The sequence below is a fragment of the Carcharhinus amblyrhynchos genome, unplaced genomic scaffold (genome assembly GCF_965287045.1).
Source record: "Carcharhinus amblyrhynchos unplaced genomic scaffold, sCarAmb.v2.hapA scaffold_45, whole genome shotgun sequence".
NCBI lineage: Eukaryota > Metazoa > Chordata > Chondrichthyes > Carcharhiniformes > Carcharhinidae > Carcharhinus > Carcharhinus amblyrhynchos.
Window position 1 is genome coordinate 1,064,192 of NW_027649786.1, and position 27,851 is coordinate 1,092,042.

The 27,851-nt window shown below is 42.6% G+C and overlaps 1 protein-coding gene across 1 annotated transcript in view; it reads right to left on the bottom strand.

Annotated features, from left to right (window-relative positions):
• LOC145337234 (butyrophilin subfamily 1 member A1-like) overlaps positions 1 to 27,851 on the bottom strand; it is a 68,263-nt gene that overhangs the window by 7,021 nt on the left and 33,391 nt on the right. Inside the window, exons 6-8 of the mRNA XM_080182026.1 lie at positions 27,136 to 27,258; positions 25,690 to 25,722; positions 12,341 to 12,367 (exon numbers count right to left, since the gene is read on the bottom strand). Coding sequence (XP_080038152.1) covers positions 12,341 to 12,367; positions 25,690 to 25,722; positions 27,136 to 27,258 — 183 coding nt within the window. The remainder of the gene's footprint in view (positions 1 to 12,340; positions 12,368 to 25,689; positions 25,723 to 27,135; positions 27,259 to 27,851) is intronic.

The window sequence follows — 27,851 nt, forward strand, 5'->3', positions numbered from 1 at the left end:
TAGCTTAACATCTGTAGTTGGGAAAATGCTGGAATCTATCATTAAGGCAGAAATAGCAGGACACCTGGAAAAAAATGGTTCAATCAAGCAGACGCAGCATGGATTCATGAAGGGAAAGTCATGTTTGACTAATTTACTGGAATTTTTTGAGAATATAACGAGTGCAGTTGACTGAGGGAAACCGGTGAACGTGGTGTAGTTAGATTTCCAGAAGGCATTCAATAAGGTGCCTCACAAAAGGTTGCTGCATAAGATAAAGGTACACGGAGTTGGGGGTAAAGTGTTAGCGTGGATTGAGGATCGGCTATCTACCAGAAAGCAGAGAGTTGGAATAAATAGGTGCTTTTCTGGTTGGCAATAAGTGACGAGTGGCATTCCGCAGGGACAGGTGCTGGGGCCTCAACTATTTACCATATACATAGACGATCTGGAGGAGGGGACCAAGTGTAGGGTAACAAAGTTTGCAAATGATACAAAGACGAGTGGAAAACACAAAGTCTGCAGAGAGATTTGGATAGGCTGAGTGGGCAAGGATCTGGCAGACGGAGTATAATGTTGCTAAGTGTGAGGTTATCTACTTTGGAAGGAATAATAGTAAAATGGACTATTATTTAAACGGTGAAAAATTACAACATGCTACTGTGCAGAGGGACCTGGGGGTCCTTGTGCATGAATCACAAAAACCCAGTTGCAGGTGCAGCAGGTGATCAAGAAGGCGAATGGAATGTTGGCCTTTATCTCGAGGGGGATAGAATATAAAAGCAGGGAGGTCATGCTGCAACTGAAGAGGGCACTGGTGAGGCTGCACTTAGAGTATTGTGTATAATTTTGGTCCCCTTATTTAAGAAAGGATATATTAGCTTTGGAGGGGGTAAAGAGAAGGTTCACCAGGTTGATTCTGGAGATGAGGGTGTTAGCTTATGTGGAGAGATTGAGTAGACTGGGCTTGTACCCTTTGGAGTTTAGAAGGTTGAAGGGAGATCTTCTAGAGACATATAAGATAATGAAGGGGCTGGACAGGGTAGAAGCAATGAGGTTATTTCCACTTACAATGGAAACAAGAACTAGGGGGCATAGCCTCAAAATACAGGGGAGTTAATTTAGAACAGAGTTGAGGAGGAACTTTTTCTCTCAGAGGGTAGTGAATCTTTGGAATTCTCTGCCCAATGAAGCAGTAGAGGCTACCTCGTTAAATGTGTTTAAGTCACAGACAGATAGATTTTTATCCAATAAGGGATTTAAGGGTTATGGGAAGTAGGGGGTAAGTGGAACTGAACCCACTATCAGAACAGCCATGATCTTACTGAATGGCGGAGCAGGCTCGAGGGGCTAGATGGCCTACTCCTGCTTCTATTTCTTATGTTCTTATATTTTAACACCTTGGTAAACATGCTTATCCAGAATACCACGTCACTCACTACTGTCTGACAGTCAGTGCACCAAAGTGACAGTGACACACACAGAGATCAGGAGAAATACACTTTTAAACTCAAATATTGGAGCTGAGACAAAGTGTAATTCTTTCACATTCTGGGAACCATAAGATGGCAGCCAGAGTGTGTGAGTAAAACTCAATCAGTATAAACAAAATGAATGTTGAATTAGATTGAGAAAAATCAACTTGAATTCATAGCAGAGAGAACAAACTGACTGAAGTGCAGGAGAATGAAATGATTACTGCCACAGCAATGAGCTCACAGCTTCAGATCAGGATGAAATGGGAGGCTGATGATGTTGTTGGAGACATTTGTGAAATTTTGTTTTGTGCAGATTGACATTCAGTAAGTTTCTAAAAGACACTATAGTGAAGAGGAAAGGGTCAGCTACATCCTTTATGGGCAGGACAGAAAGGATTCATCTTCCCAGCAACTGGAAGATGAGTGAGGAGTTCCCCGTCTGTCATTGCTACTGTACGGTTCATTGATTCTGTACGTAGTCCACACTGGGTTAATGGGCATTGAAGGGCCATTGAGTTCACATGGGTGGATGGGAGGAGTGAGTTGGCACTGAGATGGAATGGAGTGAGGTGGGGGAATGATGGGTGCATGGAAGGATCATGGGGACACAGCTAAGAACTTTTCACCTTAAAAACAATTCAGCACTCATCTTCAGCCAAAGTCAAACCAATGGATTCACCAATGTGAAGTTCAAATCTTGACGTGAACCTGTTGATAATTTCTGAATGAGACTGAGAAACGTGGCCAGAAAATGTAAATTCAGAGAAAGCGATGAAAGTTGGGAGATCAGCTCATTTGCGATTCTACACAGCCTGATGTATAAAAAGATCTGATTAGAAAGAACAAGCTCAGAATATCAGAGGCTGTAGACATTGCCAGAGTACATGGAAACAGGAGCAGAGATATGAAGACGCTGACTATCCAAACAGCTGGTATTCAGTTAAATTACGGGAAAGGCAGCAGTGAAACATCTACAAAAGGCTGCAAACCAGACAGAAAGATAAGAGCTGTGAATGTCCACATGAGTTCACTGGCAGAAGGAAATGTCCCACCTGAGGATCAAACTGTGGACTTTGTAGAAAGCCCAATCACTGGGTAAAGATGCACAGAATAAATTAAGAGATTGGTAAAGTTACTAGACACAGAGCAACAGGGGAACTGAAGAAACTAAAACATTGATTTGATGCTGGGATTCCTGCCCCATTCACAGCATCCCCCCACCCCCCCCCCCAGTTCTTTGCTGATACAGGATAAGGTTGTGAGTAGCATCTTGCCAGATCCATTGTGGAGTCAGGCATCTCATAGCCCTCCCTAATTTTTGTTGAGTTGGGCCAGTCTCTCCATTACTTATGGTCCACGGCCCCACAGAGAAGCTGTGACAGTCAGGATTCGGGGACAGATAAAGTAAAAGAGTCTTAGCTGTGCCCCCATGATCCTTCCATGCACCTACCATTCGCCCCTCACTCCATTCCATTCTCAGTGCCAACTCACTCCTCCCATCCACCCATGTGAACTCAATGGCCCTTCAATGCCCATTAACCCAGTGTAGACTATGTACAGAATCAATGAGCCATACAGTAGCAATGACATGTGTGGAACTGCTCAGAAATAAAACACCTATTCACTAATCGTCTTTTCAAAAAATATTATGGTTTCTACAGCCCAATTGGCTGAGAGCCCAGACTCACAAAAGGATTATCTCAGTGGGGTTCTGTTTTCACACCTGGACATAAAGGTTGACTTTTCTTGATTGACATCCTTAAGTGGTTATAATAAATTATTCTTTCAGTGATTGTGTTCATTTGCACAACTTAAGAGGTGCTGAAGCTGTTGTGTTTGATTCTTTACTGGCCTGTCTGAAGCCTTTATATACTGTTATGAAAACAATAATATTTTTTCAAAAGAAGATTTGTGAATGTGTGTTTTGTGTTAGCAACTCCACACATGCCATTGTTATTATCTGTCTCATCAATTCAGTACATATTGTACACTCTGTGGATGGGTACACAGGGCTATAAAGTAACATAAGTTGGTATAGGACCTCGGAGCAGGAGTAGGCCATTCAGCCCCTCGAGGCTCCTCCATCATTCAACAACATTCTCACTGATCTGATTGTGGTCTCAACTCTACTTTCATGTCTGCATCCCCACCCCCATAATGACTCCCTTGTCAATCAGAAATCTATCAAATTCAGCTGAGAATAAATTCAATGACCCAGCCTCCAATGCATTCTGGAAAACAGAATACAGACTCCTGACTCTCAGAAAAATAATTTCCTTATCTCGATTTTAAAAAAGAGACCTCTTATTTTTGGAAGTTTGCAAGGTGTTGCCTATGGAACCTTGCTGAGTTCCTGCAGTGCACCTTGTCGATGGTAAACTCGGGTGAAATTTGTTTGTCGGTGGTGGAGTGAGTGAGTGTTTGCAGATTGGATTCCAATCAAACTGGAGGGGGATAGAATATAAAAGCAGGGAGGTCTTGCTGCAACTGTACAGGGCACTGGTGAGGCCGCAGCTGGAGTACTGTGTGCAGTTTTGGTCGCCGCACTTGCGCAAGGATATTTTAGCCTTGGAAGGAGTGCAGAGGAGGTTCACTAGGCTGATACCGGAGTTGAGGGGGTTGAACTATGAAGAGAGGTTGAATCGACTGGGTTTGTACTCGTTGGAGTTTAGAAGGATGAGGGGGGATCTTATAGAGACGTATAAGATAATGAAGGGGATGGATAGGGTAGAGGTAGAGAGATTCTTCCCGCTCAGAAAGGACAGCAGGACTAGAGGACACAGCCTCAAGATAAGGGGGGGGGGGGGGGGGCGCAGTTTAGAACGGAGTTGAGGAGGAACTTCTTCACTCAAAGGGTGGTGAATCTCTGGAATTCTCTGCCTGTTGAAGTGGTGGAGGCTACCTCGCTAAATATATTTAAGTCACGGGTAGATAGGTTTTTGGTAGGCAAGGGGATTAAGGGTTATGGGGAGAAAGCGGGAAAATGGAACTGAGCCACTTCAGATCAGCCATGATCTTACTGAATGGCGGGGCAGGCTCGAAGGGCTAGATGGCCTACTCCCGCTCCTATTTCTTATGTTCTTCGACCTCTGGAGGAGACTGAGATGGATTATCACTCAGAATATTGTAGCTAATGCATCAGCCTTATCTTTTGCATTGATGTGCTGGATTCCCCATCATTGAGGATGGAGATGTTTGTACAGCCTCTTCCTCCAGTAAGTTGTTTAATTATCACCACTATTCACGACTGGATGTGGCAGGATTGCAGAGGTTAGATCTGACCCATTGATTCTGTAATTGCTTAGCTCTGTCTATGACTTGCTGCTTATGATGTTTAATATGCAAGTCATCCTGTGTTGTAGTTTCACCAGGATGACACCTCACTTTCAGGTACGCCTGGAGCTGCGACAGGCAGGTTGATGAGGGTGAGGTTAATAAGTTTTTCCCTTTTGTTGGTTCTCTCACCACCTGTCCCAGTCTAGCAGCTTTGCCCCTTAGGACCAGGCTAGCCTGGACTGTGGTGGTACCACAGAGCCACTTGGTGATGGACATTGAAGAGCCCACCCAGAGTACATTTTGCCCCTTGCCACTTTCAGTGCTACCCCAAGTGGTGTTCAACATGGGGGAGTACTGATTCACCAGCTGAGAGGGGGGGCCTGGGGTGGTGCATTTGGAGCACAAGTTTCCTTGTGCAAGAGATTTTCTTTCCTGTGTGTGACCTGATGCTATGAGACGACATGGGGCTCAGAGTCAATGTTGAGGATTGTCAGTGCAAATTCCTCCTGAATGTGTTACCTTTGCTGGGTCTGTCCTGCCAGTGGAACAGGACATATCCAGGGATGGGGATTGTATTTTAAATTAATTTATGGGAAGAGGACGTCACTGGCTGGGACAGCATTTGTGGCCCATCCTTAACTGCCCTTGAACTGAGTGGCTTGCTTGGCCATTTTGGAGAGGCAGTTAAGAGGCAACTACATTGCTATGGCTCTGGAGTCACATGTAGGCCAGAGCGGGTAAGGACGGCAGATCTCTTTCCCTTAAGGACAGGAGTGAACCAAATGGGTTTTTCCAAGAATTGACAATGATTTCATGGTCATCATTAGACTTTTAATTCCAGATTTTTTGTTTGAATTTAAGTATCACTCTCTGCCATGGTTTGAACCCAGATCCCCCTGGGTTTCTGGATTACCAGTCCTGTGACAATACCACTACACCACTGCCTCCCCAGTGTCTGGGACATTGTCAGTAACGTATGGTCCCATGAGTATGACTGTTGCTTGACCAGTCTATGAGACAGCTCTCGCAATTTTCACACTAATCCCAGATGTTTGTGAGGACTTTGCAGTGTTGACAGCGTTGTCATTTCCGGTGCCCAGTCGATGCTGGGTAATCCATCCAGTTTCATTGCTTTGAAACTTTTTTGTTAAGCAGTTTTATCTAACAGAGCGGTTTGCTCGCCTACTTCAGAGGGCAGGGTAGTTACAGGTCAGTGGAGTGAGAAGGGAGCAGAGTGAACTGTAAGGGCTTTGGCTCACAGGGCTTGGGCGAAAAGGGCAAGATAAGTTTAAATTCTTTGGGTTTAGAATACACTCGGTGACTGAGATGGAGGGAAATGTGATGTGCTGTTTCTGTATGATGTGGGAGCTGGTGGACCCCAAGGTCCTTCCCAGTGACCATGTCTGCAGTAAGTGCTGGTTGCTTGAAGAGCTCCAGCTCAAAGTAGACGAGCTGAACTCTGAGCTTCAGACACTGAGGCTCATCAGGGAGGGGGAGTGTAACCTGGATAATGTGTTACAAGAGAAAGTCACACCCCCTAAACTGATAAACTCAGAGTCAGGAACAAGAGGGAGTTGCTGAAGGGAGGAAGGAGGGGGAAAACCCAAAAGCCTCAGCCCCTGAATCTGCACAACAGGTTTGAGATTCTTGCTCCCAGTGTGGACAAGAGCGAGGACTGCAATGTTGACGAGCAAACTGCCCACGGTACAGGTGGTGCAGACAGAGGTCAAAGCGGAAGAAGTAAAGAGGAATTAGTGGTAATTGGGGATAGTGTAGTTAGGAGCATAGACACTGTCCTTTGTGACAATGATAAAGAATACCGAGGGGTGTGTTGTCTGCCTGGTGCTCGGGTCCAGGATGTCTCATCTGGGCTGCAGAGGAACCTGGAGTGGGAGGGTGAGAATCCGGTCGTCATGGTTCATGTGGGTGCCAACGACATAGGCAAAATAGGAACTAAGGATCTGCAGAGGGAGTATGATAATCTGGGAACCAAATTAAAAAGCAGAACCGACAAGGTGGTTATCTGTGGATTACTACCTCAACCACGTGCAAATTGGCGCAGGGTAAATAGGATTAAGGAGATGAATGTGTGGCTGAAGGATTGGTTTGGGAGGAATGGGTTGGAATTTAGGGGGCTTTGGCACCATTATTGGGGCAGATGGGACCTGTTCAGATGGGATGGTCTTCATCCGAATCATGCTGGGACCAGAGTCCTGGTGAATCGTATAACTAGATAGGGCTTTAAACTAATTGGGGGAGGTGCGGTGGGGGGGGGGGGGGGGATGTTGTAGGGGTGGGGGAAATTACAAAATCTGAAGTAGAGGGTACGGGAGCAGGTAAATGTTGAGGATGTTCCGCTAATTAAAGGAGTAGGGGGCATGAGAGAGAGGTTAGTAACGTTTCTATAAATAAGATCCAGATAAAGGCTGGTATAAAGACACTTTACCTGAGTGCACAAAGCATTCGAAACAAAGTGAATGAGCTGATGGCGTAAATCAGCACAAATGGATATGATCTAGTGGCCATTACGGAAACGTGGTTGCAGGGTGACAGGGACTGGGAGCTGAATATCCAGGGGTATCAGGTGTTTAGGAAGGATAGACGGGAGGAAAAAGGGGGTGGGGTAGCTCTATTAATAAAGGATAATATCAGGGCGGTAGTAAGAGAAGATATAGGCTCCAAAGAGCAAAACGTGGAATCGTTGTGGGTGGAGATAAGGGATAGTAAGGGGAGGAAGACACTGGTGGGTGTGGTCTATAGGCCCCCAAATAACGACTTTGAGGTGGAGCGGGCTATAAACAAACAAATAATTGATGCGTGCAGAAACAGAGCGGCTATAATTGTGGGGGATTTTAATCTGCACATTGATTGGATGACCCAAGTCGGACGCGGTGGGCTTGAGGAAGAGTTCTTGGAATGCTGTTGGGATAGTTTCCTTGAACGGTTTGTTACGGAACCTACGAGGGAACGAGCTATCTTAGATCTGGTACTGTGTAACGAGGCAGGTAGAATTAGGGATCTTCTTGTGAGGGATCCTCTTGGGACGAGTGATCATAGTATGGTTGAATTTCTGATGCAGATGGAGGATGAGAAAGTAGGATCCCGAACCTGTGTCCTCTCTGTTTGAACAGAGGGGAATATGATAAGATGAGAGCGGAATTGGTGAATGTAGATTGGGGACACAGATTGGGTGGTAGGACGGCTGAGGAACAGTGGAGGATTTTTAAGGAGATCTTTTTCGGTACTCAGCAGAAATATATTCCGATGGTAAAGAAGGACTGGAGGAGAAGGGATAACTGGCTGTGGTTATCGAAGGAAATAAAGGAGAGTACTAAATTAAAAGTCAATGCGTACAGAGCGGCTAAAAATAGTGGGCAATTAGAAGATTGGGAAAGATTTAAAAAACAACAAAGAATGACTCAGAAAGCGATAAAGAAAGGAAAGATAGAATATGAAGCTAAACTAGCTCTAAATATAATAAAAAAGATAGTGAAAGTTTTTACAAATATATAAAGAGGAGACTGGCCAGAGTGAATGTTGGACCCTTGGAGGATGAGAGGGGGGGATTTAGCGGTGGGTGATGAGGAAATGGCTGAGACTTTAAATATGTTTTTTTGTGTCGGTCTTCACGGAGGAGGACACAAATAGCTTGCTGGATATTAAAGGATGGTAGGAGATAAGGTCCTTAATGCGATTACTGTCACTAGAGAGGTAGTGCTTGATGGACTAATGGGACTGAAGGGAGACAAGTCCCTGGGACCGGATGGAATGCATCCCAGGGTTCTGAAAGAAATGGCAGAGGTGATACGGACGCCTTAGTAATTATTTATCAAAATTCACTAGACTCCGGGGAAGTGCCAGAAGATTGGAAAATGGCTAATGTTACGCTGCTGTTTAAAAAAAGGTAGCAGACAAAAGGCAGGGAATTATAGGCCAGTTAGTTTAATGTCTGTAGTTGGAAAAATGCTGGAATCCGTCATCAAAGAAGAATTAGCGAGGCACCTAGAAAAGAACGGTTTGATCAAGCAGATGCAGCACGGATTCGTGAAGGGGAAGTCATGTTTAACGGATTTATTGGATTTCTATGAGGTTGTGACTAGTGCGGTAGACAGAGGGGAACCAGTGGATGTGGTGTTTTTAGATTTCCAAAAGGCGTTTGATAAGGTGCCTCACAAAAGTTGCTGCAAAAGGTTAGGGTGCACGGAGTTGGGGGTAAGGTGTTAGCGTGGATAGAGGATTGGCTGTCTAATAGGAAGCAGACAGTTGGAATCAATGGGTGCTATTCTGGTTGGCAGTTGGTGACTAGTGGAGTGCTGCAGGGATCGGTGCTGGGGCCTTAACTGTTTACCATTTACATAGATGATCTGGAGGAGGGGGCTGAGTGTAGGGTAACGAAATTTGCTAATGACACGAAGGTGAGTGGAAAAGCAAATTGCGTGGAAGGCGCGGAAAGTCTGCAGAGAGATCTGGATAGGCTGTGAGTGGGCGAGGACCTGGCAGATGGAGTATAATGTTAGCAAATGTGAGGTTATCCACTTCGGTAGAAATAATAGTAGGAGGGATTACTATTTAAAAGGCGAAAAGCTGCAGCATGCTACGGTGCAGAGGGACCTGGGGGTCCTTGTGCACGAATGGCAAAAACCCAGTCTGCAGGTGCAGCAGGTGATCAAGAAGGCAAATGGGATGTTGGCCTTTATAGCGAGGGGGATAGAATATAAAAGCAGAGAGGTCTTGCTGCAACTGTACAGGGTACTGGTGAGGCTGCAACCGGAGTACTGCGTGCAGTTTTGGTCGCTGCATTTGCAGAAGGATATATTGGCCTTGGAGGGAGTGCAGAGAAGGTTCATTGGGCTGATACCGGAGATGAGAGGGTTAGCTTATGAGGAGAGATTGAATCGACTGGGTCTGTACTCGTTGGAGTTTAGAAGGCTGAGGGGGGATCTTAAAGAGACATGTAAGATAATGAAGGGGATAGATCGGGTAGAGGTAAAGAGATTTTTCCCACTTCGAAAGGATAGCAGAACTAGAGGGCACAGCCTCAAAATAAGCAGGGGGTGGTGGGTGCAGTTTAGATCAGAGTTGAGGAAGAACTTCTTCACTCAAAGGGTGGTGAATCTCTGGAATTCTCTGCCCGTTGAAGTGGTGCAGGCTACCTCGCTGAATATATTTAAGTCACGGGTAGATAGGTTTCTGATAGACAGGGGAATTAAGGGTTATGGGGGAAAGTGGAACTGATCCACTTCAGATCAGCCATGATCTTATTGAATGGCGGAGCAGGCTCAAGGGCTAGATGGCCTACTCCTGCTCCTATTTCTTATGTTCTATAAAATAAAAAACAGAAAAATACAGAGAAAAGCAAAGGATCACAATATGCTTCAAAATGTTGGTAAATGTAATGGAATGGTGTTCTGAACAAACAAACATATGGATTAGGAACAGGAGACCATTCAGCCCCTCGAATATGCTCTGCTATTCAGTCAGATCATTGCTGATCTGATTATGGTCTCAGCTCCACATTCCTGCCCACCCATCCCCGATAATCTTTGTTAGTTTTGCTTTGCTGAGTTACAGAGAGAGATTAAATGGGTTAGGACTTTATTCCCTCGAGCATAGAAGAATGAGGGGAGATTTGATAGAGGTGTATAAGATTTTGATGGGTGTAGACAGACTGAATGCAAACAGGCTTTTTCCACTGAGGCTGGGGGAGCTAAAAACCAGAGGGCATAGATTAAGGGTGAAAGGAGAAAAGTTTAAAGGGAATATTAGTGGGGGCTTCTTCACGCAGAGAGTGGTGGGAGTGTGGAATGAGCTGCCGGATAAAGTAAATGCGGGGTTACTTTTAACATTCAAGAAAAACTTGGACAGGTACATGGATGAGAGGGGTGTGGAGGGATATAGTCCAAGTGCAGGTCAGTGGGACTCGGCAAAAAAATGGTTCGGCACAGACAAGAAGGGCCAAAAAGGTCTGTTTCTGAGCTGTAAATTTTCTATGGTTCTTTGGTTCTAGTGAAGAATCTAACATTGCCTTAAAAGTATTCAACGATCTTGTCTCTCCTGCTCTCTGGAGGAGAAAAAATAACTCCTCATTCCGGTTGAAATGGGAAACCCCCTATTTTTAAACTGTGTCACCGAGTTCCAGTCTCTCCCACAAGGGGAAACATCCTTTCAGCATCCACCCTGTTTCCTTTAAATTACAACATTGGACATGGAAGCTGCATCATTCAGAACAAGTTAATGTCTGTCCCACTGCTCTCCCATTGTAACTAATTCTTTTTCAATTTCATATGGGAGAGAATTCAAACAAACTAAAATGTGGAATCAGATCTCAAAACAACAATTAAAAGTTCTGAAATTTAATGCAAAATGAATTTCACTTGTTTGGTCACAATGAAACTGTGGCCTTTATGTTGGATCTTTACTGAAGACAATTTTCCAGCTTTTTTTAAATTGATTCATGGGCATCGCTGGCTGGCCAGCATTTATTGACCATCTGTATATAAAAGCAAATTACTGTGGATGCTGGAATCTGAAAACCAAAAGAGAAAATGCTGGAAAATCTCAGCAGGTCTGGCAGCATCTGTGAGGAGTATGGATGCTGCCAGACCTGCTGAGATTTTCCAGCATTTTCTCTTTTGGTTTCATTGTCCATCTCTAGTTGCCTTGAGAAGGTGGTGGTGAGCTGCCTTCTTGAATTGCTGCAGTCCATGTTCTGTGGGTTGCCGTTAGGGAGGGAATTCCAGGATTTTGACCCACGACATATTTCCAAGTCAGGATGGTAAGTGGCTTAGAGGGGAACTTGCATGTGGTGGTGTTCCCATTTATCTACTGCCCTTGTCCTTCTAGGTGGAAGTGGTCGTGGGTTTGGAAGGTGCTGTCTAAAGATCTTTGGTGAATTGCTGCAATGCATCTTGTAGATAGTACACACTGATGTTACTGAGCGTTGGTGGTAGAGGGATTGAATGTTAGTAAGTGTGGTGCCAATCAAGCAGGCTGCTTTGTCCTGGATGATGTCAAGCTATTTGAGTGTTGTTGGAGCTGGCCATCCTGGCAAGTGGGGAGTGTTCCATCACACTCCTGAGTTGTGCCTTGTAGATGGTGGATACGCACTGGGGAGTCAGGAGGTGAGTTACTCACCGCAGTATTTCGAGCCTCTGACCTGCTGTTGTAGCCATTGTGTTTATGTGGTGAGTCCAGTTCAGTTTCTGTCAATGGTAACCCCAAGGATGTTGACAGTGGGGGACTCAGTGATGGTTACACCATTGAATGTCAAGGGGCAGTGGTTAGAGTGTCTTTTATTGGTGGTGATCATTGCCTGGCATTTGTGTGGCACTTACTTGCCATTTACCAGCCCAAGCCCAGATCTTGTCACATTTGAACATGGACTGCTTCAGTATCTGGGGAGTCACGAATGGTGCTGAACATTGTGAAATCATTGGCAAACATCCCTACTTCTGATCTTATGATGTAGGGAAGGTAATTGATGAAGAAGCTGAAGATTGTTGGGCCTGGTCTGGTTTATTTTTTAAGCTGTCAGTGTTTTGAAACAGTTTCAGGTTTTGTATTGATTTATTCTTTCTTATTGTGTTTTACAATAATAAAGGTCTTACCTTCACATTCACAAATTCGCTTCCACTCTGAAAACACAAACAAATTAGACAGGAATTAATTCACTCTGTCCGAAATGTTCTTTCTCTCAGTCTTTCTCCATGACTTAATCTGTAAATAACGTCATAGCAAGTGTTTTACAGACATTTTAAATGCAGTTGATACAGGAACACAAGAAATAGGAGCAGGACTAGACCAGGTGGCCTGTTGAAACTGCTCTGCCATTCAGTATGATCACGGATAATCTTAGGTTTTGAAATCCATTATCCCCTCCTCTCCATACTCCTTAATTCCCTGAGAAACTATAAATCTATCTATCCCAGCCTAAAAAGTTCTCAAATGAAGCACTACAACCTCTGGGATTGAGAATTACAAAGATTCAGAACTCTTTGAGTGAAGAAATTTCTTCTCATCTCAGTCCTAAATGATCGGCCCCTTATCCTGAGACTGTGCCCCTTCATTTTTGTTTCCGCTGGTTGCGGAATCTATCTCTCAGTATCCACCCTATCAAATCCCTTCAGAATTCTGTAGGTCCTCCTCATGGACCTCCTGTGGCTTTACTCATTTTAAAGTGGAAGTTAGGTTTGCCCAGATGGCCCCATCAGGGACCAAACACAAGAGTTTTGCCTGATGGGAGTGCCGGTCACAGATTCTTCCATAAATGAAACTTCATTGACAAATTGTGGGCAGCTTGTGTCCAAATTTCACCATCAGCCCATTCAGCTCGGCAGTGTTCCCGTGCCTGAGCTCTGAATGTGAGAATCTGAAATATACTGTTCAGAATGACAGGTGAAATAGGCTGTGAAAATATAACACCGAGGCCTTGAGGAAAACTGTTCACTTGTTGGAGTGAGGAGGTTTCTGAGTGTTGGGAACATTCGGGTTAACCCAATGCAGAGTCAGTATCTGATAGTATTCGGGATTGCTCGGATGTGTCTGTGTTCAGTCACAGCGTCTTGTCAGAGTTCAGTTGAACCAATCTTAAAGGATTCTCAGGATCAGCCTGAATAGTTTTGGAGTCCGAATTAGACCTGTCATTGGGGTTAGCAGGAAATAGTTACATAATAGCTCCTTAAACGGATGAAACAAGGCACAGGTCTGCTCTTGTTTCAATGTTTTGTTGGATATCCTATTGTAGTTTCTGTACCAGAGGAGACTCCCTGATAAATCAGGATAGCTGCCTGTGTTAAGAAATATCTGAGCTTAGCTGACAGAGTCAATGCACTATTACCATCCAGAGAATCTGGAAGTAAATGTGTTTGACAGTAAATATCCTCAGGAAATGAGTCTAACCAACACTGCACTAATCCATCAATCCCACCCTCCCAGAGGGAGAAATACTCAAAGGGTGTAATTCAACACCATGATATTGTATCCTGGTCTTGAGGTGCTTGAAGCTGATCATTTATTACTGAATGTTTTAAGGCAGATATGTAAAGGCAAGAACAACTAATAATGTCAAATCGGATTGCGGAGGTGGGGGGGGGGCGGGGAATGGGGGGTGTTGAGGGAGCTCTGAGGATGTAACAAGGTTGTGGACACAAGGTATCGATGAAAACAGGTGGCGTAATTCTCACCTCCAAACTAGTCTGAAACTTCCCCATCTTCCCACTGTGTTAACAGATCCCAGCAATCTCCATAACAACGACTACTCTGAACATTGTCAAATCTCCTCCCAGTCTGGCGAATGTCAGAGCATCTTTTCTGTAGCTTCTCGTTACCCACCCCCAAACTTCCAGAACCTGGGACTGTCTCAGTGATCACAGATCCCTAGTCCCCAGGTGAAGAATACAGCAAGACACAGACTTCCATCCCAAATCCTTGGACCCCACTCCTTGACCCTTCATCACGGGTCTTGTCATTATTCTCAGAACCTTCCTTGGAACTTTTCAAAATTCTGCATCTGGAGACTGGATCCCATGCTGTCCCAGACACTCTCCTTAGTGCCCTCCAACCCAGTGATACCTCAATGCCAATTAGTCAATGTCCCTGGTCTTATTTGACAAAACACCTTGATCCTATTACAGTTCTGAATAACAATGATAAGCCCTCGGAGATTTGTTAATTAATACATAACAGTTTATGTAAAATACTTTCATTCTGATTCAACAAGAAGCTTCCACTGATCTACAAAATAAAAGGGAATTTAGTAAAATATTTTACTTGTCTGATTATCATTGTCTGATTAAACATTGTCCCATTCCTCAGTTTTATAATGCTTTGAATACTGTTTTCAATCAAAATCGAACCTTATAATAATTTCTGAGCAATTATACAAGGCAAGGTAAAGTCACCATGTCTCAGATGACCAGAGCCTCAAATGGGAGTGCTGACTGGTGGTGAGTTTAGCCTGAGGATAGCCGTACCTCAGGTGAGGGGTAAGGTTGAGAAGGCAGACCTTCATGAATAACCTCAGCCAGTACGGACAGTGAACCCACACTGTTGGCCTTGTTCTGTGTCATGAACCAGCCATCCAGCCAACTGAGCTAAACTACCTTTATTCAGTACTTTTGACATCCTCAAGATGTTCCTGAATGTTTTACTGATAATTTATGCACAGAAATGTTCCACAAATAACAATCAATAATTAAGATTGTCAGACTTTTGAATGGACCTACCTTATATTAAGTTGATCTTTCTCTATACCCTAGCTATGACTGTACCACCACATTCTGCACTCTCTCCTTCTCTCTGAGCCATATGCTTTGTCTGTATAGTGCACAAGGAATAATACTTTTCACTGTATACTAATATATGTGACAGTAATAAATCAAAGATGATACAGTTTAGTGATGTTGCTTCAGAATTAACTATTGACCAAGACATTGAGCAGAAACGCTCCATTCCTTTCCAAAATAGTGCTTGATCTATTTAGCACTCACCCGAGAGGGTGGATGGAGCCTCAGTTAAACATCTGAAAAGGATGGATTCTCAGACAGTACATGTGCATGAGCATGAATAAAACAAAGGTTTTGCAGCCATTTTTGCATATTGATGATTCATTTTTTTCTTAAAGGGAGAGGTCTGATGCTAAAGGAAATATATTTTAGTCATATTTCTTGTGCAGGGTTTGTTCCAATCATTCAGAGCCATTTTATCCGGATCCAGCAGCACTATATTGATATTGCAGCAGCATAATTGATCTTAATTGCTACAATCTTTGTTCTAATCTAGACTAATGCAGGGTTCTGTTATTTTGTGTTTTCTGCTGAGATATTTCTGAGTCGAGCTTGATTGACAGGAAAGATCATATGACTGGGTACAGCTGGGCTTTCAGAGAACTCAAGGCAGTCTGCATTTTGGAATCTTTAGAGAGAGATCATTTTCTCTGTATCTCTTGCTCTCTGAGGTCTGGAGACTGGAATCTGCTAAGAAATTAGTCTCTTTCTCTGAGATTCTACTGTCTGTGGTGGAACTTTCTCTGAAAGTTGCGACATGAGAATTATAAGACAGAAGTTTGTATGGATCACTCTCCACAAGTGGCAAAAGGTTGGAAATCTAGTACCTATATACATAGCTTTGGTTTCAGTGCTAACTCATTCTAAAGAAGGGATTTATATCTATGTGGGAAATTGTTAAATTGGAACAAAATAGATAGCTAGCAGTAAAGAATTATACTTTGTCATGTTTTGGTATTTTAATTTGTAAAAGTTATGCTAATTCCCTTTGTTATGTTCCAACTGTGTTCTTAAATAAAGTTTGATAAAAGCTTACTAGTGGATCACTTGAATCATACCTGGTGTGAAGCATCCTATGCTCACCCTAATACTAAAATCAAATGTAAAAGATAGGCCTAGGCTAATTTCATAAAATGCCTTGGAGTTTCTGATCTGGTCTTTAACACAGGGCTAGTTGATGATTCCTTTGAGAATTTTTGGTATTGGTTCTTGTTATGCGTTGTAAAGAAATGCATCTTTGTGTGGTTGGTCACTTGGTGTGCTGTGACATCACCAGAGTCATTTTCAACATTGTTGAAAAAAAAATTGTGAGCAGATGAAAGAGAACATTTACTTACCACTTTGAAATTGGACAGATTTCCAGGCTGTGGGGTCCTCGCACATGATGGGCTGCAGCAACAGAGGCACTCAAAGAGAGAGAGTCTCTGTACTCTTAAAGGGGAGTTACTACTCCAAAAAAAGGAATAATTATAAGCAAAACCTTCTTTGCTTAGTGAAGTGGAGATTTATTGCCTAAAAGAAGCAGTTGAAATTTTCTAAAAAACTACAAGTCCAACAAAAGTGTGAGGAAGTCAAAGAAAGTACAATTTAATAACCAGTAACTGCAATGGTGGGCAAAGGCCAAAGGGTACATAGAGGCTTTCGAAGAAAATGCGGAAACATGGATTGCTTGCAAAGAGAGATTTCAAATTTATCAAGCTATTGGATGAACTTAAAGTAGTCATTTTCCTATGTGTAGTAGCATGTAAACCCTTTACATTGCTACAGAGCCTTGTCCATTTTGAGAAGCCTACAGAAAAAACTTACAAGGAACTGACAAAGTAATTTTTCATCTAAACCACTAATAATTGCTGAGAGATTCCAATTTCATTGATGCAGCCAAGAAGAGGGCAAAAAATACTGCAATGCATTGTAGCCCTGAGAAAGTCAATGAAGAATTGCAAGGTTGGCTCGACCCTCAAAGACACTCTTGTGAGACAGACTTGTTTGTGGACTTTGAAATGAAACAATTCAAAGTGATTGCTCATCAAAGGTTCTTTAACAGTAAAGCTTGCTGTTGAGATTACATTGTCCATGAAAGAAACTTCCCAAATTGGAGCCAAAATGCACAAGATGGAAATGGACAAGAAGAAATGTCTTAAAATGCAGGGATGCCATAGGTGTGCTCGGGCCGGACACTTGTCACATGAATGTTGGAGTAGAGAAAATAGATGTAAAAACTGTGGCACACAATGGAGATATTTTGGACATAACAGACTTCTCAAACCTCAAAAGGTATGCAAATGCAAGAACATATCAAGATGCAAAAACATAGGTCTACAAAATATTTGATCAGGACAAAAATTTCCAAGATGATACAAGATTAGAAAAGATTCAAGAACTTAAATTAGTACTGTGTGCAGTTTTGGGCGCCGCACCTGCGCAAGGATATTTTGGCCCTGGAGGGAGTGCAGAGGAGGTTTACTAGGCTGATACCGGAGTTGAGGGGGTTAAGCTATGAGGAGAGGCTGAATAAACTAGGCTTGTACTCGCTAGAGTTTAGAAGAATGAGGGGAGATCTCATTGAGACGTATAAGATGATGAATGGGATGGATAGGATAGAGGTGGAGAGACTCTTCCCGCTCAAAAAAGACAGTAGGACTAGGGGGCACAGCCTCAAGATAAAGGGGAGGCGGTTTAGAACGGAGTTGAGGAGGAACTTCTTCACTCAAAGGGTGGTGAATCTCTGGAATTCTCTGCCCGTTGAAGTGGTGGAGGCTGCCTCGCTAAATATTTTTAAGAAGCGGGTTGATGGGTTTTTGATAAGAGAGGGGATTAAGGGTTAAGAAAAATGTGAATATTTCAAATCATCTATCAGTTATTTTGGTCACGTAATAGACACAGATGGCCTTCACAAAGAAGCTTAGAAAATGACAGTGATGCTCGATGTGCCAAGACCACAGAACATGTCACAGTTGTGATCATTTTAAGGACTAATCAATTATCGCAGGAATTTCATCCCAAACCTTGCAATAGCACCAAAGCCACTTCATAATTTATTGTGTGCTAACCAGCAATGCAATTGATAAAGAAATGTGAAAGTGTATACAAAGGAGTTAAAGGATGCTCATGCAAACAACAATATTGGTCCACTGTAACCCAGAGTTGAATATTTAACGAGCTCATGAAGAGAAAGAGGTTGGTAAAGACAAATGTAGGTCCCCTACAGGCAGAAACAGGGGAATGTATAATAGGGGACAAAGAAATGGCTGAGTAACTGAATCCATACTTTGTTTCTGTCTTCACAAAAGAGGACACAAATCAGATCCAGACACATCGGAGAATGCAAAATTTAGTGAGAGGGAAGAACTGAGGGAGGAGATCAATATTAGTAGAGAAATAGTGCTGGGAAAATTGATGGGATTGAAGGCAGATAAATCCCCAGGGCCTGATAATCTACATCCCAGAGTACTTAAGGAAGTGGCTCTAGAAATAGTGGATGCATTGGTGATTATCTTCCAGGAATGTATAGACTCTGGAACAGTCCCTGCAGATTGGAGGGTAGCTAATGTTACTCCAATATTCAAAAAGGGAAGTAGAGAGAAAACAGGGAATTATAGGCCAGTAAGCTTAACATTGGTAGTAGGGAAAATTCTCAAATCCATATCAAGGACTCTGTAGCGGAGCATTTAGAAAGCAGTGGCAGGATCAGACAGAGAGTGGATTTATAAAGAGGAATGTCATGCTTGACAAATCTGTTGCAATTCTTTGAAGATGTAACCTGTAGAGTTGACAAGGGGGAGCCAGTTGATATAGTATATTTGGACTTTCAGAAAGAGTTTGACAAAGTCCTGCATAAGAGATTATCGTGCAAGATTAAAGCACATGGGACTGGGGGAAGTATATTGAGATGGATTGAAAACTGGTTGGCAGAGAGGAAACAAAGAGTAGGAATTAATGTGTGCTTTTCAAATTGGCAGGTGGTAACGAATGGGGTGTCACAGGGATCGGTGCTGGGACCCCAGCTATTCACAATACATATTAATGATTTGGATGAGGGAACAAAATGTGACATCTCAAAGTTTGCAAATGATACCAAGTTGGGTGGGAGAGTGAACTGTGACGAGGATGCAGAGACCCTTCAGAATGATCCGGACAGGTTGGGTGAGTGGATAAATCAGTGGCAGGTGCAGTATAATTTGAATAAGTGTGAGGTTATTTGCTCTGGAAGCAAAAACAGATTACTACCTGAATGGCTGGGTCCTGGGTGTCCTTGTGCACCAGTCACTGAAGATAAGCATGCAAATACAGCAGGCAGTAAAGAAGGGAAATTGTATGTTGGCCTTCATTGCGAGAAGTTTCGAGTACAGGAGCAGGGATGTGTTGTTGCAGTTATACGGGGCCTTGGTGAAGTCATACCTAGACTATTGTGTGCAGTTTTGGTCTCCTTTTCTGAGGAAGGAGGTTCTTGCTCTCGAGGGAGAGCAGCGAAGGTTTACAGGCTGATTCTGGCGATGGCAGAACTGATGTATGAGGAGAGATTGACTAGATTAGGATTGTTTCCGCTGGAGTTCAGAGGAATGAACGGGTATCTCAGAGAATTATAAAATTCTAACAGGACTAGACAGTGTAGATGCAGGAAGGATGTTCCCAATGGTGGGGGAGTCCAGAACCAGGGGGGGTCACAGTCTGAGGATTCAGGTAGACCATTTAGGATGTCAGTGAGGAGACATTTCTGCACCAAAGAGTGATGAGCCTGTGGAATTTATTATCACAGGAAGTAGTTGATGCCAAAACACTGAATGTATTCAAGAGGTGGCACTTGGGGTGAATGGGGTCAAAAGGTTATCGGGAAAAAGCAGGATTAGGCTAAAGAGTTGGACGATTCGCCATGATCGTAATGAATGGCGGAGCAGGCTCGAAGGGCCAAATGGCCTCTCCTACTCCTACCTTCTATGTTTCTATGTGATGCACCACCCTACGGGGTGGGAACTACTGCATCTCACATTATGGCCACTGAGGAGGCATTGTCAATAGCATTTGTATCAGGAATGTTATTAAGCACAGAACAAAATTTTGCACAACTTGAGAAAGAACCCCTCATTTTTGGCATTAAACAATTTCACCAGTACCTGTCTGGCCAATAAGTTACTTCATTAACTGACCCCAGGATATTGACAACTATTTTTGCTCCATTCCATTATTACCCACAAGTTGTCTATAATGTTGGGCATTGATACTATCAGCGCATAATTACAAAATCAAGTATTAGAGATCAGAACAGCAAGCTAATGTATTTCCACGACAAGACAAAACCAAAACCAAGAGACTGCTACATCAGCAAATTTTATTTCTCCCAGGTAGAGAATGTCCCAGTAGCAAAGGCACACAAGGAATAACCTGGTAATTAGTAGGGTCATAGACATGATATTAAGAGGAACATCACTGAACAAACAAAAGAAGAATCCTGAATTCAGTCCTTATATAATGAAAGAACTTGAATTAACTGTCCAAAATGGAGTATTGCTATCAGGAAGATATCCCTCCGTGCTTACGAAGCTGAATCCAGGAACAGTGCAGATGAAACAGCTAGCACAAGTTTATTTTTAGTGGTTGGGCTTTACTCACAAATAGAAGAAAAAGTGGGGCAATGTCAGTCATGCACTAGAACATGGAATACTCCACCTCTTACAACCGTTTCTCCCATGGGACAGGCTAAAACAATCTTGGTAGAGTATATATATCACTCCGTGGGATCCACTGAAGGCTACATTTTACTTGTCCTGGTGGATCTGCATTCAAAGCAGCCCAAATGCAGGAAAATGAAATCCATCATGATGGAAAGAACCATATAGAGGTTGAGTGCATTGTTAGCAAGATTTGGAGACTGAACAACTAGTCAGTGATAATGAGACACATTTCACATCCCAGGAATTTGTGGATTACCTGAAGGTAATGGTATGCAACACATATCATCCATCCACTCACAGATTGGCAGAAAGACTAGTACACTCACTGGATTCCTTCATGTCATGTTTCAAAGAAGAAGGTCCATTATCCATGAGAGGAAACAAGCTTCTCATGTCCCATTGGAACACAGCTCATCTCACCACACAAAATTCACCAGAAATTCCTGAGAAGGAAACTGAGAACTGGATTTGATCTACTGATTCTACAGGAATAGAGCAACAACAAGCACAAGTTATTCACTGTGAACAAACATCAAAACAAAATGTTTATAATTTTAAACAAGGAGAAGAAACTACTTGGCAAGTGAGAAGTGGCACCTGCAGTCATCCCAGTGAAGACAGGGCTGATTTCTTATTCAATGCAACTTGATGATGAGAGAATATGACGGAGACACACAAATCTAATCCTCGATTCAATAAGTGAATTAGCGGAGACGGTATCAGTACGTCAGAAACCCAAGGTTGCGAAATTTCTGAACCAAAGATTACTACAGAACCAAGTTCAGATTCTACTCCAGGAGAACAGCCAAAATCTCTGGAAGCTGACACAAAGCAACTTCATAAGATGAAGTACCTGATAATTGAGAGGAACAGACCAGTGAAGATGTCAAAGATCAGACTCCAGAATGTTGTATCTCACCGAAAATGGAGTCAATGTCCACCAAAAAGACTCTCAGATTAATTGTACGTATGTAGACAATAGCACTTGGCAATGTAACTGATGTTCATCGGGGATAATCATTAATGTTTAAAAGTTTGTTGTCGGACTAGTGAAGTAAAGGGTGAGGGATGTTATGTATTGTAAAGCAATTCATCTGTGTCATGGGTCACATGATATCACCAGAGTCATTCACAGGTTCTTATCTCTGTGTTAGACTTCATCCTGGCAATGGCTCTTAAAATAAATCTGCATTGAGCTGGTTCAAAACTCACATTGTGGCTCCTTATCACCTTTTAGTACTGTCAGTCAAAACATCTGACATAGAACTCTTTTTCTTCTGTTTTCCACAGAAAACCTTTCTAAATTTACTAACAATTCCAACAGGGTTCCACAGCACAATGGAGTTCTCTGTAAAATGGATATATTTAGTTTACAACAGGAGTAATTTGTCTGTTTGGTTGCACTCTAAAATCAAAATGCTCTGCATTAAGTCCAAAGATCACTAAAAGTCAAGAGGACAGGTAGATAATGTGGTTAAGAAGGCATATGGGATACTTCCCTTTATTATCTGAGGCACAGAATATAACAGCAATATGACAGAGCTGTATAAAACACTGGTTAGGCCATAGCTAGAGTACGGTGTACAGTTCTGGCCACCATACTAGAGGAAGGATTTGATTTCACTGGAGAGGGTGCAGAGAAGATTCACCAGGATGTTGCCTGGGCTGAAGCATTTCAGCTATGAAGAGGGGCTGGATAGGCTGTGGTTGTTTTCCTTAGAGCAAAGGGGGGGACCTTATCGAGGTGTACAAAATGATGAGGGATGTCGATTGGGTAGATACAAAATAGATAGGGCAGTGCTTTTCCCCTCAGTAAAGGGGTTAGTAACAAGGGGGCATAGATAAGGTAAGGAGCTGGAGATTTAGAGGAGATTGGAGGGAAAGCTTTTCACCCAGAGGGTATTGGGAATCTGGAACCTGAAACAGTGGAAGAAGCGGGACCCCTTAACATTTAGATGAGCTCTTGAAACATCTTAGCTTACAAGGCTACGGGCCAAGTGTTGGATAATGGGATTAGAATAGATTGGTATTTGATGGCTGGCAGAGACCCAATGGGCCGAATGGCCTCTTTCTGTGCTGTAAAACTCTAGTACATAATCTAGAGCATAATCCAAGTTGAAATTTCACTGCAGTGTTGATGGAGCATTACATTTTTGGAAATACCAGCTTTTAGATGAGATTTTACGCCAACCACGAAAAGCTGGCATTTCCAAATTCAACTGTGGCAAATGTGGAATTCATTTCCACAATGTAGTTCAGACCAAAACATTGCCTGATTTCAAGAAGAAATTAGATAAAGCTCTTGGAGTTAAAGGGATCGAGGGATATGGGGGGGAAAGTTGGGCGGGGGAGATCAGGATATTGGATTTGATGATCAGCCACGATCATAACAAATGGCAGAGCAGGCTCGAAGGGCTGAATGGCCTACTCTTGCTTCTAGTTTCTATAACAAATTCCATGATACTATTCAAAGAACGGCAGGGGAGTTCTGCCAGTGTTGTGGAACATACTTATTTATCTCTCAATCAGCACCAGTAAAAACAGATTAACCAGACATTACCTCATTGCTTTTTGTGGGACCATGACATCAAAAAATTGGACGGGATTCTCTGGCCTCCCTGTCAGAGCAGGAGCTGCTGTGCCATTTGCCGGCAGTGGGATCTTCTGGTTCTGCTGCTGTCGATGGTATTTCCCACTGAATCCATCCCACACTGCCGGGAAACCCATGGCAGGAGTGCACTGTCTGCAGGACCGTATGATCCCACCAACGTAAACGGCCGGAGAATTCAGCCATTGTCACAATTACACACACATGGAGTGTTTCGGGATGTGTTGAGGACATACAAGACCCTGCATAAATAGAAGTACTTTCTCTACTTTATAAACTCACTAAACATTAGAAAAAAGGCAGTGCAGCTGGAAAGAAGATTGAATCAAAAGTTATTCAATAATTAAATTGCATGACAGCAATCTGTCTATTTGTTACAATGGGTGGCCCAATACATTCTCCTTTAAACCTGGGATCTGGCAGAGATTTTCAGCTGGATAAGTCATGGCACAAATCAATCCCGGCCTCCCAGACAGCCTATCGCTGCAACAGGTCCAAAGACGTGCGGGTTAGGTTGATTGGCCATGCTAAGAAATTGCCCCTTAGTGTCGAGGGATGTGTAGGTTAGAGGGATTAGTGGGTATAATATGTAGGGATATGGGGGTAGGGCCCGGGTGGGATTGTGTTCGGTGCAGACTCGATGGGCCGAAGGGCCTCTTTCTGCACTGTAGGGTTCTATGGTTCTATGCTGAGCAGATGCCATCTCCCTGGTGCTACACTCAATCCTGGAACAACTAGATAACAAAAAGCACCCATGTCAGGTTCCTTTTTGTAGACTACAGCTCAGTCTTTAACACCATTATTCCTACGGGGCTCATCTCCAAACTCCATGGCCTGGTGCTCGGCTCCTCCCCCTGCGACTGGATCCTAGACTTCCTAACCTACAGATCACAATCAGTAAGGGTAGGCAATAACAGCTCCTCCACAATCATCCTCAACACCGGTCCCCCACAAGGCTATGTCCTCAGCCCCTTACTATACTCCTTATACATCTTTGCCTGTATGGCCAAATTCCCCATCAACTCAATTTTCAAGTTTGCTGATGAAACCACTGTTATGGGTTGGATCTCAAACAATGATGAGACACAGTACAAGAAAGTCTTAGAGAATTTGATGAACTGGTGCAACGACAATAATTTCTCCCTCAGTGTCAACAAAACAGAGGAGAATAAAGGGAAAGGTCATCAACAACCTGTCCTGGTCTGTCCACACCAATGTTATAGTTAAGAAAGCCCACCAACGCCTCTCCTTCTCAAGACGCAAAGAAATTTGGCATGTCAGCTACGACTCTCACCAACTTTTACAGATGCACCATAAAAAGCATTCTTTCTGGTTGTTTCACAGCTTGGTACGGCTCCTGCTCTGCACAAGACTGCAAAAAAACTATGAAGGGTCGTGAACATAAGAAATAGGAGCAGGAGTAGACCATCTAGCCCTTCGAGCCTGCCCCGCCATTCAATGAGATCATGGCTGATCTGAAGTGGATCAGTTCCACAAAGCCCAATCTATCACGCAAACCAGCCTCTCATCCATTGACTCTGTCTACACTTCCCGTTGCCTTGGCAAAGCAGTCAGCATAATCAAGGACCCCACACACCCCAGAGATATTCCCTTCCACCTTCTTTCGTTGAGAAAAAGATACAAAAGTCTGTGTCACGTACCAACTGACTCAAGAACAGCTTCTTTCCTGCTGCCATCAGACTTTTGACTGGACCTACCTTGTATTAAATTGATCTTTCTCTACACCCTAGCTATGACTGGAGCACTACATTCTGCTGCTCTCCTTTCCTTTATGTACGGTATGCTTTGTCTGTGTGGTGCACAAGAAACAATACTTTTCACTGCATACTAATACATGTGACAATAATAAATCAAATCAAATCAGATTAATGATGTAATTCTCCATCCTCTGCTGGGCTAACATGGGCCTGTGTGAAACAATGTTGGGCCAAACTCTATCTTGTGTCTAGCGCGTGTACAATATTATGTACCCACAGGTTTTCACAAATTATATTATCAATGTAATTCAGAATGGTCAAAATAATTCAGTCTGTGGGAAACACAGATATGAGATGAGATTAGTGAGCACTGTGCTTTTATATGGTTAGATCAGAATCATACGCATTTTTCTTATTGTCTGTTTGGTCTTTCTGATGCACAAGATCCTGGAAATTGCTATCCAATATATTTCAAACAAATGTCAATCATTATTGAAATGTTCGTTAAGATTTGTAAGATGAATAGTTTGTTCAGCTTTGAGTTAAAACAGTCATATCATCATTATGTATAATTAGCTAATCCGAACAGATAATTATCAATATATTTAATTAAACTTGCAATTCACCCAAAACAAATATACTTTGCAAAATGTGAATATTTCAACATTGAACTCTTACCAAGTTCGACAATAAAGTTCCAAAGTTCGAGCTCTGTAAAAAAAAATAAGAAAACCATTATTTTGAATGATAGAAACAAACTTCACTAATCAAAAGCAAAGTACTGCAGACGCTGGAAACCAGAAATAAAAACAGAAACTGCTGCAAATACTCAGCAAGTCAGGTGGAGTCTGGAGAAAGAAACACGTTGATGTCCTTTCATCAGAGCTGGAAATAATACAGATTTAACAGGTTTTAAACAGAGACAGAGAAAGGGGCAGGGAGGAAAGAACCAAATTCAAGTGAAGGTAACAGGTCTGAATAAACTTCAGTTTTGGTGAAATTATATAAAGTCCAGACAAGTTCTTTACAGGATAGATAGATGGATATTATGGAGTATCAGAAAATCAAAGGCATGATGTGTGCATTGACCCTATCCCCCTATAGGTAAAGACTGTGGGCAAATCCCAGACCCAAAGAATCTAATACCAGAGCTGAGGTGGTACATCTTGTAGTTAACAGGGAAATAAACAGCAAAATAGATGAAGAGCTAATTAATACTTTTGGGAGTTTCAGGAATAGAAAAGATTAATAGGTAACAGCAGTACTAATACATGACAATTTAAAGTGTTCACAACTATTTCCCTAGTCTTTATTCTATTCTAAAACCAGAAGACACTTTACTTGATGACATGTTCTGAATACAGTGTAAAACAATTATCTTGTCAATAGTCTAAGTGATTTTAATGTAGATAAAGACAAGGAAAAATACACATCAATAGAAAACATGACTAGATCTTATTTTACAATGAGTTGTGCAATTGTGGGCTAGTTTTGAACAAAATTAACGACAAGTAGAAATTAACTTGCAAAGGTTGATTAGGGAAAGATGAAACATCAAGGGCTATGGGGAGAGCGTTGGAGTATGGCATTGAGATACAGGATCAGCCGTGGTCATATTAAATCTCAGAACAGGTTCAAAGTGTCTCAAACTCCTGTTCCTATTCTCAATGTTTCCATGCTGGTAGAATATCAAATAGGCAACCTAACAGTATTCAAAAGTTATTAAAATACAAGTATTAGTATTTATAATCACTCGACAAAGTGAATTGAACTATTCCTCCATTTTCCACATTAATGTTCACTCCACCACTGAGCCCAAACATTTAACACTGAAACAAACCCAGGAAAGAATTTAACGGGATCCCTCTGGCAGGTTGGGAGGGGTAAGACTAAAATTACCCAGATGATCTTTTCACAATCCTCTCCTGACCTATCCTAAATTTTATGGGGTACGGGTATAATCCTGTCATTCCACGGAGCTGTTCTTATTTCGATGGAAGACCAGCTGAGCTCCCACTGAAACACGGTTTTTCTGCCCTTTCCACTGAATCTACAGCTGGACATTAGAGAATCCCCAGGGGATTTCTAGGACTGTATTTAAACATTGTTACACTGAGAAAGTACCTTTTATGCGTGGCTTTATGTGTTTCAAACTCCAATAAATCATAGCAGAAATGGCTACAGTTAGACGGCAAATGTTGACGAGCAATAACACCAGCCAAAGAGGATCAAGAGGGAAGATATCACCTGTGAAGTAAACACCAGAATTACATAATGATATTATCCACAACATATACCAGAAAAACTGTTCTTTTAAAGTTTTCAGCAGTCGCAAAAGTTCATGAAATGGAAAGCTCATGGTTATTTGGACAGCATCTGATGCAACTTCAGGAGGAGTCCACTGGAACTGCCAGAAATTAGCTAGCAGATTAAAGTTACTAAATGATTTGATGTGAATGGAGCCTCTGCCCATTTCAATCACTATCACTGATGTTCTCATTGTCTAGGGGCTGGAACTCTTTGTTAAACTGGGCCCTCCCCTGCTAGTTTTAGTGATGTTGTGGAGATGTCAGCATTGGACTGGGATAAACTCAGTAAGAAGTCTCACAACACCAGGTTAAAGTCCAACAAGTTTATTTGATAGTAAACCCACTAGCTTTCGGAGTTTGCCCCTTCATCAGGTGAGTAACCTGAGTCACGTGACTCATCTGACAAAGGGGCAAACCCCAAAAGTGAGTGAGTTTACTATCAAATAAACTTGTTGGACTTTAACCTGGTGTTGTGAGACTTCTTGCTGAGTTTTAGTGATGTCAAAGGAGAAGGTGGTGAAGAAAGCATCT